General features: G+C 45.9%; 1 protein-coding gene and 1 long non-coding RNA gene across 2 annotated transcripts; one reads left to right on the forward strand and one right to left on the reverse strand.

The window, feature by feature from the left end:
- The first annotated feature begins 4,477 nt into the window (after window positions 1-4,477).
- On the forward strand, window positions 4,478-5,236 carry LOC148211391 (uncharacterized). Its single transcript, XM_088124402.1, has one exon. The coding sequence runs from the start codon at window positions 4,478-4,480 to the stop codon at window positions 5,234-5,236; it is 759 nt and encodes a 252-aa protein (XP_087980528.1).
- Window positions 5,237-10,676: 5,440 nt separating this feature from the next.
- Window positions 10,677-13,404, reverse strand: LOC148211392 (uncharacterized). The gene is made up of 4 exons (XR_015790997.1): window positions 12,681-13,404; window positions 12,392-12,577; window positions 12,267-12,301; window positions 10,677-11,060 (listed from the first exon to the last, which is right to left on the reverse strand). It is a non-coding gene; the product is annotated as an uncharacterized LOC148211392 (long non-coding RNA).
- Window positions 13,405-23,127: the final 9,723 nt, after the last annotated feature.

The following is a 23,127-nucleotide window of genomic DNA, read 5'->3' on the forward strand; positions in this document are numbered from 1 at the left end:
AGAGAGAAGGAGAGCAACAATGGCTACACCTTCTTCTGCTGAAACTTCTTCTCTCCCAACCCAAAGGTAATTCCCTTTCCTTTCCTAATCTTTCTTCTTTATTCCCTCTGTTCAAATTTTGAGGTCCCATGGATCTATCTTTGTTCTTCTTCTTTTGTACTTTCAGTATGTTGGATGCGAATTCTGGCCTGCCACGTGTCATGATTGAAGAGGTGAGTTGAATTAACGCACACATAGAATATGGGAGTTGACTCCATTATACTCAGGTCGGTAGTCAGGGTAGGACCTGCAGTGCGCGAAGTCCGTAACAATGTCCCTTCCGAACCCAACAACACGCCGTATTTTTAGGGTGTGTCAGAATTCCTGTCGGACCCGGTTTCTATCAATAGAAACCCTTGCCTGAAATGCAAGGTACACAATCTTAGATAAACTCGGCGAGTGAGCTCAGACTAGAACTAACTTGCTCGTCGGAGTGTTAACTTTGTTTTGCAGGTTTCGTGAGTGGTCTGGGAAAGTGTGGAACAGCGGTCAATTGCTCATCATGTACGTTCCGACCTAGTACTAATCCGAGCTTGACAGTTTTGAGCTCAAACATCTGACGCCGTCTGTGGGAAGAACACATCTAGAAGTTAGTCTCACCTTTTGCAATCTGAGCCAATGGCCCAAACCCGCTCCCAGCAGTCGCGATCTCAACTTTCACCAATCCGCTCTCCAATGAGGGATGCTGCTACTTCCCGTGCCCATCCTCACCTCACGTACTCTCAGGTGGCCAGGACTCCTGTCATCGAATGACGACTCCAGGTGGGGGTGGACAAGGAGAATGGAGGTCGGCCTGCCACATCTGATCCCATAGCGGCCCGGGACTTCCATCTCACCTCAGATCAGTTTCCGCCACTGCAGCCTCAGAGGACCGGGTTGCTGCCCCGTGTACCTCGTCTCTGCAGCTGGGGAAACACAGGTGCGCGTTCCGGGCCAAGTGCCGACGCGGGAGTGGACCCTGTCGTAGTAGCTAACGTAATCACCGAGCTTACAGAAGTCAAGGCGTGGCTCGAAGCGGTCGAGAGAGGCAGCGAGGTGTTCGACTCTTCCGCCTCCAGAGATCTCATTCGAGGAAAGGGGCTGATGCATCCGACCCAAAGAACAAAGTATCAGTTCCGACCTCGTAGGGAGGCCCGAGCCGGAGCACCCTCACGAAGGCCACAACATCAGGGGACGGGTAGTGCCCCAAGAGCACAGGTACGTAACCACCCTCAGCAGGACAACCAGGTGGAGGACCGACGCCCAGGGTCCGACCAATTCGGACCCCCCCCCCCCCCGACATCATTCGATAGCTACGACGCCCGTTAGGGCCAAAGTGTGGGGCCACCAAGGCGACGAGGGGTGGCGCCTGAAGATCGGGAGTACCGGGTCGACGACAAGGAGGGAAGCCCGGAGGTCGACGATCGAGAGAGGTCCTCCCAGGGTGATCACTCATTTTGGTCTGAAGTGGATCTCCTTCGGGATCAATTTCAGAAGGAGATAGAAGATCTCAAGCGGTAGTACAGACCTGTAGACCCACATCGGCCGGTCGAACATGAAGAGCCACATTTCTCCCAAGCTATCCTGGAAGCGCCCATTCCGCTGAGGTTCAAGGCTCCGACCATGAGTTCCTATGATGGGTCCGGAGATCCGATCTCTTACGTGGAGTTGTTCGAGGGAAAGATGGACTTCTTGGTAGTAAGTGACGCTATGAAGTGCCGAGCATTTCAAATAGCCTTGGAAGGCTCGGCCAGGTTGTGGTACCGGCAGTTGAAGCCCCGATCCATCGACAGTTATCAACAGCTGAGAAGGTTGTTCATCAACCAGTTCTCAGCTTTGCAGTTGTTGAAGTTGTCGTCCTCGCACCTCGAAACAGTGAAGCAACGGGATAATGAGTCCCTGACGGAGTACATCGCTCGATTCATGGACGAGTATGTTAAGGTGGTGAGCTGTACCGACGACATCACCATGATGTACTTCACCGCAGGTTTAAATGACAGGAATTTGACGATAGAGTTCGGCAGCCGTCCGCCGGCCTCCCTGAACGAAATGCTCGCTCGAGCTCGCCAGTACATTGATGGCCTGGAGCTATGGAAGGCCAATGGAGCCAGGCGAAGTGGCCACGGTAAAGATCGGGACCAGAAGTCCCCTCCTCCCAAGAAGCAACGTGGTGATGATCGGAGCTCGTTTGGACGGGCCGACGAAACAAGAGTAGAGGCTATTGCGACGAGAGAGTCCCTTCAGACTGTCGAGGGCCAAAGTTCGACAGGTTCACTCCACTGAACGCCTCAATTGCAAAGATCTACGCGGCAGTTGAAGATACCGACTTGGAAGCGCTGTTCGCAGCCCTAGAAAAGCTCCGCCGACCTTCTGGGAAGCGAGACAAGCGCCTCTACTGCCGATTCCATAAAGATCACGGACACGACACTTCTCGTTGCTTCCACTTGAAGGAGTAAGTCGAGGATTTGATCCGGAGAGGTTATTTGAAGAAGTACATCGACAACAGATAAAGAGTTTAGCTAGAAGAATCGGCTCGGGAGGAGAAGAGAGAAAGATCACAGCCGCCTAGGAGAAAGGAGGATCGACCTGCAGTAATAAACACCATCCATGGGGGTCCGAGCGAGGGGCAGTTTGGACAGAAGAGGAAAGCCCTGGCTCGGGAAGCCGCACACGAAGTCTGCCTCGTAGCTGAAGGAGCCCGTGATGCCGATCTTGTTTGACGAGCAGGACGGCGAAGGGGTACATATGCCTCATAATGACGCCCTAGTAATTGCCCCATAAATAGACCATGTGAGGGTTAGAAGGGTCCTCGTCGACGGCGGAGTGTCAGCTAATATATTGTCTTTCTCAACCTACACGGCCCTAGGGTGGGAAAGAAGACATTTGAAGCGCAGCCCAACACCTTTGGTCGGCTTCGCAGGGGAGTCGGTTAGCGCGGAAGGATGCATCTCACTCCCTGTCACCGTCGGCGAAGGAGATCAGCAGGTGACCAAGGTCGCGGAGTTTGTTGTGATAGACCGAAGCTCGGCATATAACGCCATACTTAGCCGACCTCTGAGTCACGACCTTAAAGCGGTCCCGTCTACTTACCACCAAGTGTTGAAGTACCCGATCTCGGCTGGAGTCGTCGCAGTCCGAGGAGAGCAAAAAACGTCGAAAGAATGCTACACGGCTGCTATGAAGGGGACCAACACTTGCGTGGCAGTTACAGAGCTAGAAGCGGCCGCGCCACCACATACCGACGAAGCAGAGCCCAGCCGCGGCGCCCCAGCTGAGGAGCTAGAACTTGTCCCCTTGCTGGGGCCTGATAAGCACATCAGCATCGGCAGCAGATTGGGGGCCGAGGTGAAAGAAGAGCTTATCGACTTTCTGAAGGCGAACTCCGACGTATTTGCATGGTCCCATGAAGACATACCAGGCATAGACCCAAGTATAATGGTGCATAGACATAATGTAGATCCTAGCTATAGGCCTGTGAGGCAAAAGCGTCGGTCTGTCGACGCCGAGCGAAGTAATGTAATTTGTAAAGAAGTCGAGCAGTTGCTATGAGCTAGTTTCATAAGAGAAGTTCACTACCCCGCGTCGCTGTCCAACATTGTTTTAGTCAAAAAGTCTAACGGCAAGTGGCGTGTCTGTATCGATTTTACGAGCCTCAATAAGGCGTGTCCGAAAGACAGTTTCCTCTACCTCGGATAGATCAACTCGTCGATGCAACGACAGGGCAAGAGCTACTCTCCTTCATGGACGCCTACTCCGGGTACAACCAAATTCGGATGCATGCCCCCGACCAAGAGCACACCGCGTTTGTTACCGACCAAGGGTTGTATTGCTACAACATCATGCCTTTCGGTCAGAAGAACGCCGAGGCGACCTACCAGCAGATGGTCAACATGATGTTCGCCAAGCAGATTGGACGCAACATGGAGGTATATGTGGACGACATGTTGGTGAAGACCAAGCGAACGAGCTCAAATTTGGCCGTCTTTGAGAGGCCTTCAGCGTACTTCGGAAGTATCAGATGAAGCTCAACTCGAGCAAGTGCGCCTTCGGGGTCTCGTCAAGAAAGTTCCTCGGGTTCATGGTCCACGAACGCTAAATTGAAGCTAATTCGGACAAGATAAGAGCAGTCCTCGACATGGAGGCACCGAGGAATATCAAACAGCTACAGAGGTTGAATGGCCGTCTGGCAGCCTTGAATCACTTCGTATCTCGCTCCACTGACAAGTGCCACCCTTTCTTCCAAACGCTAAGAAAAAAGGGTCGGTTCGAATGGACCGACGATTGCGAAGCAGCGCTCCAGCAGTTGAAGCAGTACCTCAGCACGGCCCCATTATTGTTTAAGCCACTGCCCGGCGACGTTCTCTACCTGTACTTAGCCGTGTCGGAGAACGCCGTGAGCTCAGTCCTAATACGGGAAGCAGAAGGTTGGTAGAGCCCCGTGTACTACACAAGCAAGTCGATGACTGAGGCCGAGGCTCGTTACCCCTGTGTTGAGAAGCTTGCCCTAGCATTGGTAACTTCGGCGCGACGCTTACGACCTTACTTCCAGGCGCACAAGATAATCGTTTCGACAAACTTCCCCTTGAGGCAGATTTTCTACAAGCCCGAAACGTCAAACCGGCTGATGAAGTGGGCCCTAGAGTTCAGTGAGCATGACATCGCCTTCGAGCCAAGAACAGCGTTGAAGGGCCAGGCAACTGCAGACTTTGTTGCCGAGCTAACCCCACCCAGGCAAGGGAACGATGTCCGTGACCAATGGACACTTTATGTGGATGGTTCGTCCAACGAGAAAGGTTATGGGGTAGACATGCTGCTCCTCGGCCCCGATGGTCTTCGGTTTAAATACGCACTTTGGTTTAGTTTCCGAGCTTCGAAAAACGAAGCTGAGTATGAAGCTTTGCTAAATGGTCTGAAAATCGCAAGGGGAATGGGCGTGAAGCATTTCTTGATCCTCAGTGACTCCCAACTGATCGTCAATCAGGTAATCGAGGAATACCAAGTGAAAGATGCTCGTATGGAGAAGTATCTGGCCAAGGCCCGAGGATTCCTCACCCAGTTTGAGGACTATGTGATTCGACAGGTGTCGAGATCCGAAAACTCTAACGCCGACGCACTTGCTCGCTTAGCCTCGGCCTACGAGATCGACCTGTCGAGAACGGTTCTGGTTGAAATATTTGCCGAGTCGTCCATTGACCAGCCTGAAATAATGGAGGTCTAGTCAGCTCAACCTACGTGGATGGACCCAATTAAGAACTTCCTGATCAGTGGCTTAGTTCCAGACAATCCGAGCCAAGCCAGAAAACTCCGACGTCAGGTGGCTCACTACTTGATGCAAGAACGCAAGTTCTTCAAGAGGGGATATTCCCTGCCATTGTTGCGGTGCCTCGATCCATAGGAGGCAAGGTATGTTATACTCCAGATTCACGAAGGAGTCTGCGAAAACCACGAAGGAGCTCGGTCCATGGCTTCCTAGGTCGTCCGCCAGGGCTATTATTGGCCGACGATTGAACGCGACACTAAGGAGGTCGCCAAGACATGCGACAAATGCCAGTGCTTCGCAGGCATCTTGAGACAACCCCTGGAAATGCTGACGCCGATCTCAAGCCCTTGGCCTTTCGCTCAGTGGGGGGTAGATCTGACCAGCACACTGCCGACAGCGAAGGGGTAGCTGAAGTTTGTCGTGGTAGTAGTGGACTATTTCACCAAATGGACAGAAGCCGAGCCTCTGGCATCCATTACCGAGGAAAAGGTCGTCAGTTTCATGTGGAAGAGCATTATATGTCGGTTCGGTATACCTAACGCCATCATTACCGACAATGGAAAGCAGTTCGACGGTGCCCGGTTTAACCAGTTTTGTCAGCAGCTCAACATACGCCACCTCAGTTTGTCTCCGGCCCACCCATAGTCAAACGGGCAAGTTGAAGCCGTCAACAAGATCATCAAACGTGGTTTGAAGACGAGGCTTGAATCTCTGAAAGGTCGATGGGCAGAAGAGCTGCTAGAAGTGTTGTGGTTCTACCGAACTACATCGCCCCGATCTACTGGCGAGACGCCATGCGGCCTAGCCTTCGGGCCGGAGGCCGTCGTTCCAGTGGAAGTCGGCATGCCAACGCCTCTAGTTGAGAATTTTGACGAAAAACCAACCGCGAAGCTCTTCTTATGAATCTCGACTTATTTGAGGAGAAAAGATCTCACTCCCAGCTCAGGCTAGCAGAGTATCAGAACCGTATGGCTCGGTACTACAACGCTAGAGTAAAAGTCAGAACGTTCCAGCCTGGTGACCTCGTCCTCAAAAAGGTAATGCAGCATGTCGGATCACTCGAGTCGAACTGGGAAGGTCCGTATAGAGTCTTGAAAATACTCCGACCTGGAGCGTATCTGTTGTCCGACCTCAACGGGAGACAACTCCCCCACACATGGAACGCCGAACATTTGCGAGTTTATTATCAATGAGACGTGTGTAATCCGACGTGTAAATTTCATTCATTCATGAAATCCGATCTCCAATGACTTGTGCAAAATTTGACTTTATTCGTTAGAATTGTTTACTACTACCGAGCTACGTCAAATGGGGGCCAAGGAATACTACGTGGTATGACCTATGCTAAACGACCTACAATAAGTTTTATCTCTACAAACGTTGAAAGCAATGGTCAGCTTGTAGGAACCTAGTTATCCCAAATATTTCCCTAGAACACATCGCCGAGCTAAACTATTCGGCTCGTAAGTCGTTGTGTAGGGAAGAAATTGTCCAGACTTGAAAAGCTCAGATAACGAGACCAAAACTAAAGCTGAAATTTAAGTAAATTTTCTCTTTAAATTTCTCTAAGTATGGGGACTTCGGAAAGAGTAACTCAGGTCTGAACAAAACCGCATTTCATTAAAAAAAGTTTGGTGAAGAGCCGAGGCATAGTACAGTGATTTGATTAAAGAAAATGAAGAAAAGAAGCAATAGAAGAAGAAGACGATCTACTCCTGAGGAGGATCGGCAGGTTGGCTGACCCTTGCGTCGGCATCAGCGACCTCAACCCCCTTATCGGCCTCGGCAGGGCGGTCGACCCAGATAGACTCATACTCCAACTCGACAGCGGCGATGGCCTCTTCCGAGCAAGTAGTGTCGAGCCTGTTGATGGCGTAGTAGAAGCCTTTGTCCACCAGGTCGCGAGCTAGGCCGTCGAACTCAGGGAATTCTTTGACCTTTTTCTCCAAGAAAGCCCAACTCGCCAAGTTCTGTCGAGCCTCATTCCATCCCTTCTCTGTAGTCTCGACTCATCCCCGAGCGTTCTTTAGGTCAGTATGAGCTTGGGCTATTAGGGCCTTTGACCTATCAGCCTCAGCTTCCTTCTTAGCTCGAGCCTGATCAACCTCGGCCTCGAGCTCGACGATCCACTGTTCGTAAGAGGCACATGTCTCTTCCTCCTTCAGGTCCCGCCCCCCGAGCTCCAAAAGAGCTCGAGGTCAGATAAAGAAAAGGAATAGAGGAAAGCAAAAGTGGGCACGAGCTTGCCTCCGCAGCATAGGGTCCTCGAGCGCGTGGACAGATCGTTCCACCCGGTGAGAGCTCGAGGCCCTCACCTTTGTCACTGCCTCATGAATGCTGAGGTAGGAGAAGGCGAGCCTGAACGGGAATGGGAGCTCGTCGCATTGCTGCCGCTCCTCCGAGTCGACCACGATGGGGGGGAGGTGGAGATCTGGAATTGACCTCCTTGGAGGGAAGCGTCTCCCTCGCCCGCTTCTTCTGCACTAGAGGGGTAGCCGACCTCTCGCCCCCAACGACAGTCTGTAGAGGCTGAGCTTGAAGAGCCTGGAGCTTGGCCAAATTGGCCAGTCCAGGAGCCGAAACATCGACACTACTTGTGCGACGTCGAGCTTGAGGAGGCGCGGACGGCGCAGCCGAGGCCGAGGCGCGCTGTCGCTTGGTGCTATTGAGAGCGAGGAACTTGGAAGCCATCTCTGCAAGAACGACGAGGTTAGTCAAGAGGTTACATTTAAGTAAGTTAAAGTGCCGCAGACAGATTACCTTCTGGGGCTTTTCTTTTTTGCGAGCTACGTTGCCGAGGTTTGGGGAGCTTATTGAACTCGTCTGCTTGGTCGTGAGAACTGAGACCGCTGGAGAAGAGGTGAGAGTTTGGGACAAGTGCTTCGCCCCACAGCACGTACTTTAGGTTCCGACCTTGGGCTCGCTTGATGATCTCCCAAGACTTGTTGTTGATCCTCGGAACGGGGGACGATAGAGTTGCACCATGAAACCTCGTCAGCAACCAAGGCATGAAAGTAAAAGGAAAAACCTAACTCGCACCTAGGACACTCACTGTAACGCCCCAGAATTTCCCACACACTTCTAGGTCTCGTTAACTACCCAACTGTTTAAACCTAACCCCAAACACGAGGTGTCAACTCCCTGTACAACACATATATAAAACCAAGCTTCACCTCTCATCAATTTAATAATGAATCAATTCTATAGAACATCAATCAACAACATCCGTGGACAGCCTCACGAGGCAAATTTATTATTCCAACTAGGCAAACCTCAATGAATGGAAGAAAACTAAAACAAACATCTATCCCGAAATAAAATAAACAACAAGTGGGAACCTCCCAATTATTCAGATAAGATCAAATAGTTTATCGACCAAAACATAGGGTCTTAACCATCTAAAACTTAAGCTAAGCTAACTACGCAGCTTAGGGTCCTCGCTCGTCATGTCTCCTCCGTCTCATCACCATGGTCGCCAATAAATCCTTCACCTGAAACAATAATTGCAGAGGGGGGTGAGTATATAAATATACTCCGTAAGTAGCCCTCACCAACACACGCACACATCATGCTCAACAAAATCATGAAAACATTCATATATGCAATCAAACATAGGCACACTCCATAACATTCGGCGACAACCACAACCATGAACAAATTAACTACCGACCTCGAGTCTCCCTAACATCTCAAGTAGCTCTACGATTATCACAGCTATCCTAGCCCTCCACAGTTAACTTCTTCGAGTAGAGTTGGCCACTAACCATTTTTACCCAGAGCCCCGACACTACCACATCGGCCCTCGACCATTTTTACCCAAGGCCCCGATGACTTCACCATCTATCGACCCTTGACCATTTTTACCCAAGGCCCCAATAGCTTTCCTCCCAAAAGACTCCTCGCATCGACCTCCGACCATTTTTACCCGAGGCCTCGATACTCAATTAGTGACGTATCAGCCCCCGACCATTTATACCCGAGGCCCTGACACTCACCCATTCACTTTCTTCAAGAGTCCAACTCTCACCAGAGTCTTACTATATACTTTCTTAAGCCATGACCCATGCTTCTTTCAGCTCACAAACACAATTCAGTATGCTTCCACAACATAAACAACATTCTAATGATGGAATGATAAACCAATCATGCTTTCACAATATGACATTTCTTAACAACAGCTCCACAATGAGTTTTGTCACATCAAGCATAACCAAACAAATTTTAAACAATTAGAGCCCAACACAGTTCACCCAAAACACTTAATATCCAACATCAATATTCAATAAGCATTGCTAGATATAATAAACACACGGAACACGCCGAACAATTCATGCATATTCAAACAACAAACATCCCCACAGCAATTCTCAGCAGTTTAGCAAGGCAGAAATTACACCATTATCACCGACAAATATTCAACAATACTCCAAGAATACAGATTACCACAACCGAGAGCTACCTAACACATCAGCGTATCAAAAATAATATCAAACATCACAAAAACAGCACATTAGAGGCCATCTGACACACATTAACGCATGCACACGCCCCTTGTCTACTTACACACAACCGCGCCCTTAAGTTTTGCGTTGATCTCACACCTAAGCACTAAAACAGAAAAATACAGCAAGTTACATACACTATTCAGCCTTCGAAATCAATTCTAAGAGGGTTCAAATGACTCATTACCACCAAAATCGACTTCGTAGGGGTGTGGGTAACTTAGATCTAGCTCGCCAAGGTGTGGGTAGCCTAAATCGGACTTTGAACGGATGTGGGTCAACATCGAAAGTCACCGGGAGGAAGAAAACGCCGCAGATCTGGTCCAAGCACGAGTTGTTCACTTATGTCCGAGTCGAGGAGGGGTGCTGCAGGTACGGGGCGCCGAAGGACGTGACGTCGAGGGGAAAGCCGCCGTCGGGACAGCTGGATCTGGCAAAAATCAGAGCAGTCACGCGTCGCCATCGTCGGACTTGCTCGTGGTCTGCCCGAAGGTGTCGGATCTGGGCAATCGTCGTTGCCACCCGCCGCAGCTGCTGCTACCTACGACGCCGAGAAGAAATACCTGTTGTAATGGCTGCCACCGTCGGGAGCGCCGTCAACGTGGAGATGCTGGAACGCTGGAAACTCTGCCACCGCCGCGAGGACGTCGTCGTTCGGATTGAGCCGCCACCGCAAAACGTGTACCCACGCCGGAAACACGCTGCAATTTGCTGCTGTCGAAGGACGCCGACCACCGCTCGTGCTGCTCGCTGTCGTCACCGGAGAAGATGCCGGAAATTGAAGGGGAAAGGGGGTGTAACGCCCCAATATGTTATATACCATCCTAGGCAATGCTAAATAATTCACCTGGCTAACCTTAACTCTAAACACGAGATAAGCAACTCCCTGGGAAATAATTTAAATGAAATAAAGCTTCGACTCCCATACGTTCTACCAGAAATATCAATTTTATATACTGTCCAAAACTTCGCTCTCCGTGGACAATTTAAAAAACAAAGACATCTCATATCCGCCTCAGTGGCTAAAATTCTTAAATAAATAAAACAACCGTACACCTAAACTCCAACGACAACAGTGACGCGTTTACCAGCAACATCCATAACAAATAAAGTAGTTCTAAAGAATACAAAATTTCTCCTCGGTCCACACCTAGCAATAACATAAATACCAACGCTACTCGTACCAAACGACCCTTCCCTCTATCCTCACTAACTAGACTAGTGATCCCTCCTCGGTCAAGCCCTCTCCACGTCATCACCGCGGTCGACCCTGTTCACACCTGAAAACAAATAAAGATAAAAAGGGGGGTGAGTACGTAAGTTACTCCGTAAGTAGCACTTCCTAACTAACACAAAAATCATGCTCAGAGTCACGGCATATAAAATAAAACGATAGCAAGGCAATTAAATAAACAGCGAGAGATAGCGAACAATAACTTGACATTTACATACAACAACCATGCGTCGGAACTACCAAGACTACAACCAATGATTCACTAGCCCTTGTCCCATAGTACTAAACGTTCCTCTACACCCCCCCTGTGTTACTCCCCACTTAACTTCTCGAGGCATGACGGCTTTTGACATTTATTCCCAAGATACCGCCCCCCCTCCTCTTACAGTACTTGATGTTCGACCTGGCCATTTATTCCCAAGGCCTAACACCACTACTTCGCAAGCACCACCCTACTTTAATCCCTCAAGCCTAACTCCTCGAGTCGCATTGACCCTTGACATTTATCCCCAAGGCCTCAATGCTCCTCTACAGAAACTTGACGTTCGGCCTTGCCTTTTATTCCCAAGGCCTGAACTGTGCACCGGTCCTTGCCGTTTATCCCCAAGGTACCGATGACTTCCCAGCGTATTGGTCCTTGACATTTATCCCCAAGACCCTAATACTCATTTACAGAAATTTGACGTTCGGCCTTGTCATTTATTCCCAAGGCCACTACTCAAGGCTTTGAACATCCAAGCGATTTATATACATTTTCAGGTCAGAACACCCATAGTTAACGGACTACCAACCCGTCCCTTCACCCTTCACCCTTCACCACTTCACTAACCCTCCCATGACCACCTACAGGTAAATTTCCCACATTCTAATTCACTGCACAGTTTACAAGCATGCTTTTCCTCGTAATAAACAAGATACACACAACAACTCACAACTAAAACAATATAAACTAAATTATCAGTTTAACAACGCGAGCATTTCATTTACAACATATTTGCAAAACGTCATGAGCCAGTTACTTCTAACTACAACAATTCAGAATCTACTAGTCACCTACAACAATAAGAACAGGAAGCATGTTTCCTCATAAGTGTTCAATAATAGAAAGATGGCAACAAAATCACTAGAAGTTCACAAATCAAAACTAACAATCCCTACATGCTCAATTAAATTATTTTAGCAAGAAAAACAGCATCAAAACGATTCCGTTAACGCTAAATAACGCACGCACTCGCCCCCTGGTGCTACTTACACAACCACGTCCTTAAGTTTGCGTCGAACTCACACCTACGCACAAAAACAGAAAAAAAACAGCAACATAAATATACTGTTCAGCCTTCGAAAACAACTCTAAGAGGGTTCAACGGGTCTCATTACCGCAAAACGACTTCGTGTAGGTGTGGGTAAATTAGATCTAGCTTGCAAAGGGGTGGGTAGTGTAAATCGGGCTTCGAACGGATGAAGTTAATCACCGGATACCACCCAAAACACTGCTGTCCACGTTTTTACAGCAGCGAGAAACGCCCAAAATGACCTCCAACGGCTTCGATTTGATGTCCGTTACTACAAAACAACTTCGCTTAGGTGTGGGTATTCCAAATCAATTTCGTTTAGGTGTGGGTAGTCCAAATCTAACTTCGAACAAGGGTGGGTCAAAGAAAATTACCGGGCTTCCCGGATCTAAGCTATTCGAGTCGTTGGAGGTTGTCGGATCGAGGGAAAACACCGTGCACAGCCACCACGCGCCGCCCCGTCGCACCTGCTGCTGCCCGAGACCACGCGCCGCCGCCTGCTGCTGCCCGACGCCCGCGCCAGCTGCTGCCCGACGCCCGACGCTGCTACTGCGCTGCCCGACGCCGCCTGCTGCTGCCCGAGCCCGACGCTGCACCTGCTGCTTCGATGTCGCCGCTGTTCGTCGCGTCGCCTGAACGAAGTTGCTAGCCAGAGAAGAAGAACCCGAGTGGGGGATGGCCGACGGCTCCAACAAGAGAGGGAAAGGGAGGAAGAAGAAGAGGAAAGAATAAGGGCTAGGGTTTTTCTTTGTTTTAAAACTTTAACTCCCTTGGGCTTGGGTTCTTTTCCTTTTGTTTAAGGTCCACTTACCCAACCCCTCCTTGTTAAAACAAGCCAATAATATAATTTCGTAAATGGCCCAATGGTCCAAAACAGGTGTCACATAGCGGAAACCGTACTAAACCATAACTTGATAAATAACTACACGCTACTAACTCACCACTAAATCTGTAACAATACACACTAGCCGAGATGCCACACTTAAATTAAATAAAGATAACTGATGAATCAAATAAAATAAAATGAAATAAATAAATAAATAAAATCTATTTTGTTATAAAATTTCCCGGAACTCGAGGCAAGCTAACCTGAGTAACGCGGGGCGTTACAGGGGGTGGCGGCTAGGGCAACAAGGGAGAAGGAGAAGAAGAAGATAAAGTCCCTTTTGATTTTTTTGTTTTCTTTTTCCTGTTTTCCTTTGTTTTAAAACCAAACCAACCCAATAAAGGCCCAACATGACCAAGCCCAAGAGAAAAGAAATTCATCTCAAATTAAGACAAAACCAACCACACGGAGCCCGATAAATATAAATTTAATTAGAGTTTTAATTTAAAAAATAAAAATCTCCTGATTCGAGACTAACTAACCTGAGGGACTCGGGGCGTTACACTCACCTACGTCTCCGAACTCTACTGGGACTTGGCAGGTCGGCTCACCCCCTCCGTCCCTCATAAGCCACTTGCCAGAGACAAAGAACTAACACTCCTTCCAATTTTGTTAGAGGAGGGGTTCCTAATCAGCTGACCTACGTTCCGCCGAGCTGAGAGGTAGTACCTACCCTCTCCCTCGTTGGAGGCTTTAACGGTGTGGGTCGCTAAGAGCTGATCTACCGTGAGCCTGTCCTCATCCTCGTCCCGGAGGACCCACCACAGAACGTAGGCTCTGAGCATGGTAGACCATCCGTTAGGGGAGAGCTGAGTTGGGGCAAGGTTAACAGCGCTAAGGAACCTCTAGATGATAGGATGAAGTGGAAGCCTAACCCCCCTATTGAACATCTGGGGGTAGAAACTGACGAAGCCCGGAGGAGGGTCGTCGAGGTGCTCATCGACGTTGGGTACCCTAAGCTCTACAGAGTTGGGGATTAAGTAGGTTTTGCGAAGCTCAGCCAGTCTACCTACCGAGCAAGTCGAGGGATGAAGCTCTACAGGATTGGGGTCTGTTGAGCTAACCTCGGCACAAGGGTGTCCCGAAGTAGAAGCTAGGTTGGGGTCCTCTACGGTGTTATTTGTGCTAGACGAGCTAGACGACTCGGATGACAACTCACTAAACGAGCTACTCATTGTCAAATCTAAAGGAGAAGTTTAAAGAACTACCTAGAGGAAGAAGGAGAGAGTACCTGACTTGGACAACGGCCGAGGTACACAAAAACTTCGAAGTGAAAAGTGAAAAGTAAAAATTGAAAAACCTTCGCCTTTTATACGACAGCCCGGAGGCACAAGAGTCGTACGATCGAGGAGAAATCAACGGACAAGATTTGTCCACGCCAGGCGATCCCCATAGCTACGTTTAAGTTCTCGAAGCAGAAGCTAGGGCTGACGATATCCGTGACGTCACACATGAACACGTGGATTCGACCCATCTCCTGTTAGCTCGGAGTCCTTCACCGAGCCGACCTCCGCCCCACCGAAGTGGAGGCCAATGTTGGATGCGAATTATGGCCTGCCACATGTTATGATTGAAAAGGTGAGTTGAATTAACGCACACATAGAATATGGGAGTTGACTCTATTATACTCAGGTCGGCAGTCAGGGTAGGACCTGCAGTGCCGAGCCGACCCAAGGCGAAGTCCGTAACAATGTCTCTTCTGAACCCAACAACACGCCGCATTTTTAGGGTGTGTCAGAGTTCCAGTCGGGCCCGATTTCTATAAATAGAAACCCTTGCCTTAAATGCAAGGTACGCAATCTTAGATAAACTCGGCGAGTGAGCTCGGACTAGAACTAACTTGCTCGTCGGAGTGCTAACTCTGATTTGCAGGTTTCGTGAGTGGTCTGGGAAAGTGTGGAACAACAGTCAATTGCTCATCCTGTATGTTCCGACCTAGTACTAATCCGAGCTTGACAGTTTCGAGCTCAAACACAGTACTCATAGATTTATTCTGATCCTTTTGAGAATTTTGAAGCTGTGATGCAAATTTTTCTCATTTTCTTCCCTAAATTGCATGCTCTGTTTCAAACATGGGATGAGTCTTACTGCTGTTGATTGAACTCACTTGTTATGGAAAAGTTTTGTGTAACGCCCCAGGAATTTCACCATTTCCAAACAGGGACCGTTACTAAGCCTACCTAACATTTTCCCATAAACAAGAGAATTTTCTTCACAACAATACTAAGCAATAGAACTACCACGCTTCCATTGCGCTACTCTGATTTTCAACACTCACGAGAGCTTGAACAATTAGAACAACAACACTAAAGTTTTAAGAGAAACTCAAATCCTATACAGATAAACCATTTAATATCGACTTCACGTTAACCAAACCCTTCAAGGAAACCTTTACTAACTATAAACCATCCACTAAATGAATTTTAACATCTCTAATGGCAATAAAGCAAAAACTAATTCAAGTACGAACAACTTAAACGAAAGTATTCATAAATATCCTATGTAGATTACAATCTCGTAGTTCAAGAGGCTAACAAAGTTAATTCTCTAAAAGAATAATGAATCGGCACCCTTACAATCATCCTTTAGACAATAAAACTAAACAAAACCAACCACTACCAACTCAACTACAAGATTAAATGGCCACAACTATCCTAACTAAAAGAAATTAATTTCACGCAGCATAGCTAATGGTCTTTCCGATCAAGCCTCCTCCTCGCCATCACCATCCCAAGAGCTAGCTCGATACCTGCAAACTGGAGGGGAAAAAGAGGGATGAGTACAACCACAGTACTCAGTAAGCAACCCTTATCTGAAGGGTCATGACTGGGTGTTTATGCTGAACGCACGCACTAAGCGTGGTAACAATTATATAGATGCAAGCGCACACCTATCAGAGTAATATAAAATGGATGGAGTATCCAAGTATCGATCCTCAAGGACTTCTAAATAATTTCCAAACTCTGAAGTTTTAAAGAATAGTGAATGTTGAAATGAGTGATTCTTGTAAAATGGGAAGTGGTCACAAATAATGGTTTTGGATTTGGGATTTGGACTTATAATCATAAAACCTAGCCCGATTTACTTCAAGTTAGCCAACAAAGAATCAAGGACATGCTAAGGATAATATGCATTTTACTTTAGAAACTAACGACTACGCTTCTCACTTTACTTATGTCTAAGCAAGTTCAAAGTCCTAAGACATTCCCTAATATGTCTATTATGAGATATATCTTAGTTTTAGGATGGAAATAGTCGCAACCTCGGGTTAAGGTCCTATGTCTAGGCTACTTAAGCGGAACCCTTATGTCTAAGGCGCTCCTCTCCTCGGTTTAACCACTCAACAATGCAAATAAGCAACCTTTTCAGTATTGACTTGTTAAGACTTACAGTGGCCTTCTCTAAATCCTAACTTTTTGGGAAAACATGTTGAGCAATGAATGGAAAGTAAAAACACTACTTCTTAGCAACCCTTTTTAGACATAAAAGGCTAACTATCCATAACCGGGCTAGAGACGGGAATTTAGAAAGACATATTGAAGAAAATACAACAAGTAAAATGGTTGAATGTGGAATGCATGTGTGAAAAACAAAAGTTAACTAACGGAGAGTTTTTATCGGGATTGAGAGCTTCGCCCTTCTCTTTCAAGCAAGGGAGAGTGTCACGTGCTCTTTCCTCCAAAAACACCTCTCTTAACTAAAAATAAAGTAAAGGCAAAGAGAAGATAAGCAAAGTGCTAGATTTTTATATATTTGAATAAGTAGAAAATAACTAAGTACAAATGGAAACAAAACAAAGCTCAATAAAAGAATGTAAAGTGCTCGGGATTTAAAAACTAAAAGTAACTAATGAAAGCAACTCAAAAGTACTTAGAAAGCAACAAAGAAACACTAAAAATGATCAAGAGAAGGAAGCAAGGCTTGATGAATTTGGTGGAGAAGTTGCTGGAATTTATAGCTGTGCAGAATTGGTTAGGTAGGTCCTAAAACGATGGTGAATCACCCATTTCCAACTCTTTTCACTGACCAAATCGTGCTCAAACTGATAGTGGAACACTTCTTCTACACGTATGCATCGGTTGGAACCACCAAAACGCATTGGAAGACGCGTTTCATTAAGGGCAAAGTTGGAAGAAAAACTGTTTTTCTGCAGGCACCCCAGGCGCCTGGCGCCTCCCATGTAACTTTTTCGTCTTTTTGCTTCTTTTGATTAATTTGCACTCCCAAATGGTCCTAAAATGTCATAAATACAATATAAGCCATCCACAAACCATAGTATATGAATTTTGCATGAATTGGAACTCAAACGATCGAGAAAAAATCCGAAACAAAGCTGAAACATAGTAAAAACAGCATCTAAAACCTTCTTTTTACGCATGTAAACAAGCGTAATCACACCCCCAAACTTAACTTTTTGCTTGTCCTCAAGCAAAACTTAGCAACTTTAATCAGCTTTCTAACACATGGACAAGGAAAAGCAAAAGCAACCGAGATGTTCAATCATAAATTGTCTCAAGGAAAAGATGTCAAAGCCTACCATTCTATTGCCTTTGTAAACTTAGTCACTATAAACCAAGTTTGAAATGATAAAAACTTTTTCTTTCAAAATCTTTTTTCTCTTTCAAAAACAGAAAACGTTTTCAAATACCCCTAAGGAATCTGCACACTCCCTTCTTATACTAAGACTTTTACATCTGAAAGACCGGCTACTAGCCCCTGAGGTTTCCACACACTAACATCGGTTTCAACCACAGCTACTCGTAGAAAGACTTTGAAACTAACAGCTAGGTCATAAAACGACGACAATGAGAAACACGAAGTCACTTATCACCATCCTTACTGCTATTTTCAAAGTCAACACCCAACCTAAAACTAAATGGGTGTCTACAGTAGGACTCGGAAATCATAACTACATTTTCTTTAACTCTCATTGTTTTTACCACTCTTTTCTTTCTAACACAAGTCTTTTCCCCACTCTTATTTTCTCTCAACAAGACTCTTTTTACTCTTTTGCAAATTTTTTTTTTTTTTCTGTTTTGTGTTTTTTTTTTCCTTTTCAACACTTTCTTTTTTTAATAGCATTTGTTTTTCCAACTGACTCTTTTTCAAAAGAAAATAGCATGATTTTTCAAATATAAATAACACTTTATCTTTCTGAAACAACGACTCACACAACGACTGTCCCCCCCAAACTTAAGAGAGACAGTGTCCTCACTGGGAAAAGACTTTTGCATCGGATGAAAAAGGCTTAACAATAAAAAGGACAAGGACTTCCTATATAGGGGCAAAGAAAAAGCTTAAAGTTTGTAAAGAGCAAAAAGACATAAAAGAAAATGAGTTTATCACATAAACAAAGGAAATAGCTCCAAGCTTAGTCAGGCATAGAACAGAAAACTCAACAATCTCTTATAATCATCATCGACATGAAATCACATGCACAGCACAGATGCTTCAAAATAGGCATGTGAAAAGCTAAACTAAGGTTAAGTGAAGGCATACTTTAAGTGATCAGAAGATAAACGATACTAATTTATTCATGCTTCAACTAAGCTCAAAACATAATCAATACAAAAAAAAAAAAAACATGCGTAGTAATGCTAGAATATGCAAACTACGTCATTAACCAAAAGAAGAAAACACAAAAAATAGCAAAGAAGGAACCTCCCCTTCATGAAGTCGGAGGTTGTGGACTAGGATCAGTGTCAGTGCTGGGAGATGGATGACCAAGGATAGCAGCTAGCGCTGGAGGCCATGAAGATAAAACCGCAAAATCCAATGAAGCCCTTAAGTTGTAGATATGTTGCACGACTTCTCGAACCTGATCTCGCAGCTGGTGGTTCTCCTCTCGAAGACGACGGATCTCCGATGTAGGAGACATCCCAGTACCTTCCCTTCTTTGTAACGCATGGGCGATAATACGCCGAATATTCTTCTCTTCCACAATTGGGGCATCTCTCTTAATTTGATCCTCAGGGAGCTGTACACCTTGTCGTAAGCATAAAGAAGTGACCAAACGTGGGTGATAAAGCTTACCACGTGTCCGGTGGGCACACTCATGGATACTGGTATTGATCAATTCTCCATAATTCACATCTATGCCCTTTAGCATGGCATAAACCAGCAATGCCCTATCCTGAGTGACATGCTCATCATGCTCCGTTGGCAGAATTCTGTTTTTGACTATGTATAACCATCCTGCAGCAGCTAGGGAAACATCCTCGGGTTTTAGTCGTACCTTGCCATGAGTAGTCAAATCCCAAGTGGCAGAGGGCTTCCCAACACATTCTAGAGCCTCATCAAGGTGTTCCAGAGTCGGAGTCACTAACATCTTATTGCCCACAGCATCTCTGATATTCTCAATGTTGAAGGTGTAGTTGATCTGAGTGGCATCAAACCGTATTTCCTTCCCGCGCACTATGGCTATATGTGACTGGGGATGGACTGCAGCATAGAATTCTCTGACTAACTCCAAAGCCTCACATTGTATGGGCTGAATGAGTGGTCTCCATTCTTTGTCTCTGGCGGTCTCCCTCCAATCATCAGGAACATCTCCTAGAGTGAGATCGAATCCCAATTCTGTCATAATCTTACGGGATTTCATTAATGAAGTTCGAGTGGCTAAATTTGCTGCGTTCCATTTCGTCTCGACCTCCTCTCCCTCAGACAAGTCCAGTTCAATTGTATCAACTGGCCCAGGTGCCACTACCTTCTTCTTAGCTTCAGCTGCTTTAGCTTTCGCAGCTCTCGTTTTAGGTTCATTCACGGGCACTGTTGGCTTCTTAGCCTGAACGGCACGTCGTTTTGAACTCTTTTTCTCCCGCCTCTTGTATTGAAACATTTCCCTTATCGTCTGCGTGTCCTCAGGATCTTCTTCGCTGGTAGGTTCTTGAGTACTATTCTCCCCAACCTTGGATCTACCTGTATCACACCCAAGCGGGTTAACTGTATTAGAAGGAATAGTGTGAGCATCCCTTACCCCTGGTAGAGTGGCCATCGGTGTGACATACTCATCCGTTGCCAATGGAGTAGATCCAGTTGCCCCAGTAGGCAACTCTTGGTGACTACAAAATGCTCCTTCTGTAGGTGTATCCAATGGGGTAGGTTCCTGAGTATCTGTTCTCACCACTTCGTTCTCGGTATCCTCTGTTTCTGGCATATTTGAACAATGTCCTCGTGAAACCAGTAGAAAATCATCATTACCATCTTCCGGTGTAATAATCAATGGAGATGAATAAAACTGCTCCTCGTCCCTGTTCTCCATAGATGAATCCTTAGGCGTCAGACGCCTACTACTCCCATCTTCCTCAATTTCTGGGTCTATCATCACCTCCTTGCCCTTCCTCTTTTGCCCTATCGAAACCCCGGGCTCTAGCCTATGGCTGTGGCTCTTCTCTTGCTCTCCTCCATGCTCATCTCCTGCATCCATTGGCATATTGGTTGGGGTTGGCATCCTAGGAGGCTCTAAGGGTTTTAGTTGTCCCATGTTGAAAGTACTCGATATGTTAGGGTTCAATTGGGGTGCTTGAGGTCCTCTTTCTAGGAATGGAAGTTGAGGTGGTGGGGAAACTCTAGGTGAAATCATCCCATAATTATGTGGAGGTACCCAATGACCCATTCCATAATAAGGTGGAAGGCTAGGAAATAGAGTAGATGGGTTTGGCATTCCATAAGGATGAACACTAGCTGGAATTTGCATTTGAGACAAGGGAAAATGATATGAAGGAACCGGGTTAAACATAAACGGTTGGTACATACCCGGATTGATCATTGGAGGAAGTTGTTGAGGATTTTCAGCCCTAAACTCACTGTTTTGAGGTATATTAAAGGTGGGTAGTTGCTGAAAATTAACATAACCATGTGGGCTCATTATAGGATGTTGTGTAGGAGCTTGGGATGGAGGACATTCAAATGTTTGAAGCTGGTTTCCTCCCCTAACAGCAGCTAGCCTAGAATCTGAACCCATGTGGTGTTGGAAGTTCTCCAATGGTGGAAAAGGAATGCTTGTGGCATTTGGAGCTTGAGTGGAAGAGGTAGGAAGTGAAGTATGTTGAGAAGAGGAAGCCATAGATGTAAGCAAATGCTGGAAATTTCTTCTTCTCTTTGGTGGTGGGTGAAAATCGAAAACAAGGGTGATGAAGGGAGTGGGTTTTTGCCGAAAAAAAAAAAAACAAGGGGAAGAAGAGAGTTGTGTGGGTTTTGGTGGAGTTGTAAAGCTTAGGCAATGGGTCTATTTAAAGCTTTCCCCAAACTAAATCCTAAATGGAAAGGGATTGACATTTAAGTTCAACTAAGTTTCCTAAATCTAAAAGGAAAAGAAAACAAATTTGAATACAAAATAGGATTAGGGAAACAAAATTTGAGTTTGAAGAGAAGTTCTTAAAGCTAAATCATAGAGGATTAATGTTTGACCCAAAATAAAGCCCATGCTATCGAAAATTAAAACCCAAACCGTGAAGGAAAACGAAATTCGAACTGCTGGAAAACAGGGCAGGCGCCAGGCGCCTGCGTGATTTATTTTCGCAAAGGGCAGGCGCCAGGCGCCTGCGTCAAATTTTTTCAATGTTTTTTTTTTCTTTCTTTCTTTTTGTTTTTCAACGTTTTCCAAAAACATTCTTAATAAGCAAAACTTTTTATAATTAAATAAAAAGAATGTAAGATACAAAAAATTTCTTCCTTTACTTTTGTTCTTTCCAAACGGATAAGAAGGAAAAACATTTTTCTCAAACATTTATTGACCTGAAAGTTGAATAGAGGTTTTTCCTCTATCCACTGGTTCTCCAAAATACAGCTTAAGTCTCTGCCTATTTACTTTAAAAATACTTCCCTTAGAGTCAACTAGATCCACTGCCCCATATGGGTAAACTTTAAAAATTTTAAAGGGACCAGACCATCTAGACTTAAGTTTCCCACGAAAAAGTTTCAACCTAGAATTGAATAACAGAACCAGATCACCTTCTTGAAGATTGTTCGGTCGAAGACGCCTATCATGCCACTGTTTAGTTTTTTCCTTAAACAGCTTAGCATTCTCATAAGAAAATTGCCTTTGACTCTCGATAAAGTTCTTAGCATCTTCTTCCAATAAGATTTTGTGCATGCAAAAGGCCGGGCTTATCCCTCGGATATCTGCTATTGTCCATCCAATGGCCTTTTTGTGCTTCTCCAAAATCTGCAATAAAGAATATTCATTAGTAGGTGATAAATTGAAAGTTATAATAACCGGTACAGTGTCGTTATCCCCTAGATACGCATATTTCAAATGCGACGGCAATGGCTTCTGCTCCAACGTGGGTGGTTCCACTATGGACGGAAGTAACGACTTGCATTCTTCTTTTTGTATTTTTTCAATAGGATTAGCCACATCTTCTGGTCCTTCTGCTATCTTATCAAGCTCTTCTTCAATCTCTGTAACTAATAAGTCATAAAACTCATCAAACATAATAGGATTCAAGCTATTTATAGCAGAGCACTCTTCAAAGTCTCCTGGTAATTTCATGGCATCTAGAACGTTAAATTTAACTTCTTCATTATTTACCCTCATTGTAATTTCTCCCTTCCTTACATTAAAAACTGTATCCCCAGTGGCTAGAAATGGTCTTCCCAAAATAATGGGAACGTCTAAGTCTGCCTCGCAATCTAGAATGATAAAGTCCGCAGGGAAAATGAATTTGTCCACCTGGACTAAAACATCTTCTATCTTTCCCTCAGGTCTTATGATAGATCTATCTGCTAGTTGGAGGGTAACCGTAGTAGGTCTAGCTTCTCCTATGCCTAAAGATTTGAAAACTGATAATGGCATAAGATTAATGCTAGCGCCTAGATCACATAATGCCCTACCTAAGTTTTTTCCTCCTATGGAACATGGAATGGTAAAACTGCCAGGATCATTACATTTCATGGGTAGCGGGCTGCCTACAGCTTCACTACTACATTTTGTC

This window comes from Momordica charantia, assembly GCF_013281855.1.
Source record: "Momordica charantia cultivar OHB3-1 chromosome 5 unlocalized genomic scaffold, Mcharantia_2.0 BLBB01000005.1, whole genome shotgun sequence".
Classification (NCBI taxonomy): domain Eukaryota; kingdom Viridiplantae; phylum Streptophyta; class Magnoliopsida; order Cucurbitales; family Cucurbitaceae; genus Momordica; species Momordica charantia.

What these genes read in the sequence shown, in the direction of transcription:
- LOC148211391 (XM_088124402.1), top strand. Translation starts at nt 4,478, where the DNA reads ATGACTGAGGCCGAGGCTCGTTACCCCTGTGTTGAGAAGCTTGCCCTA.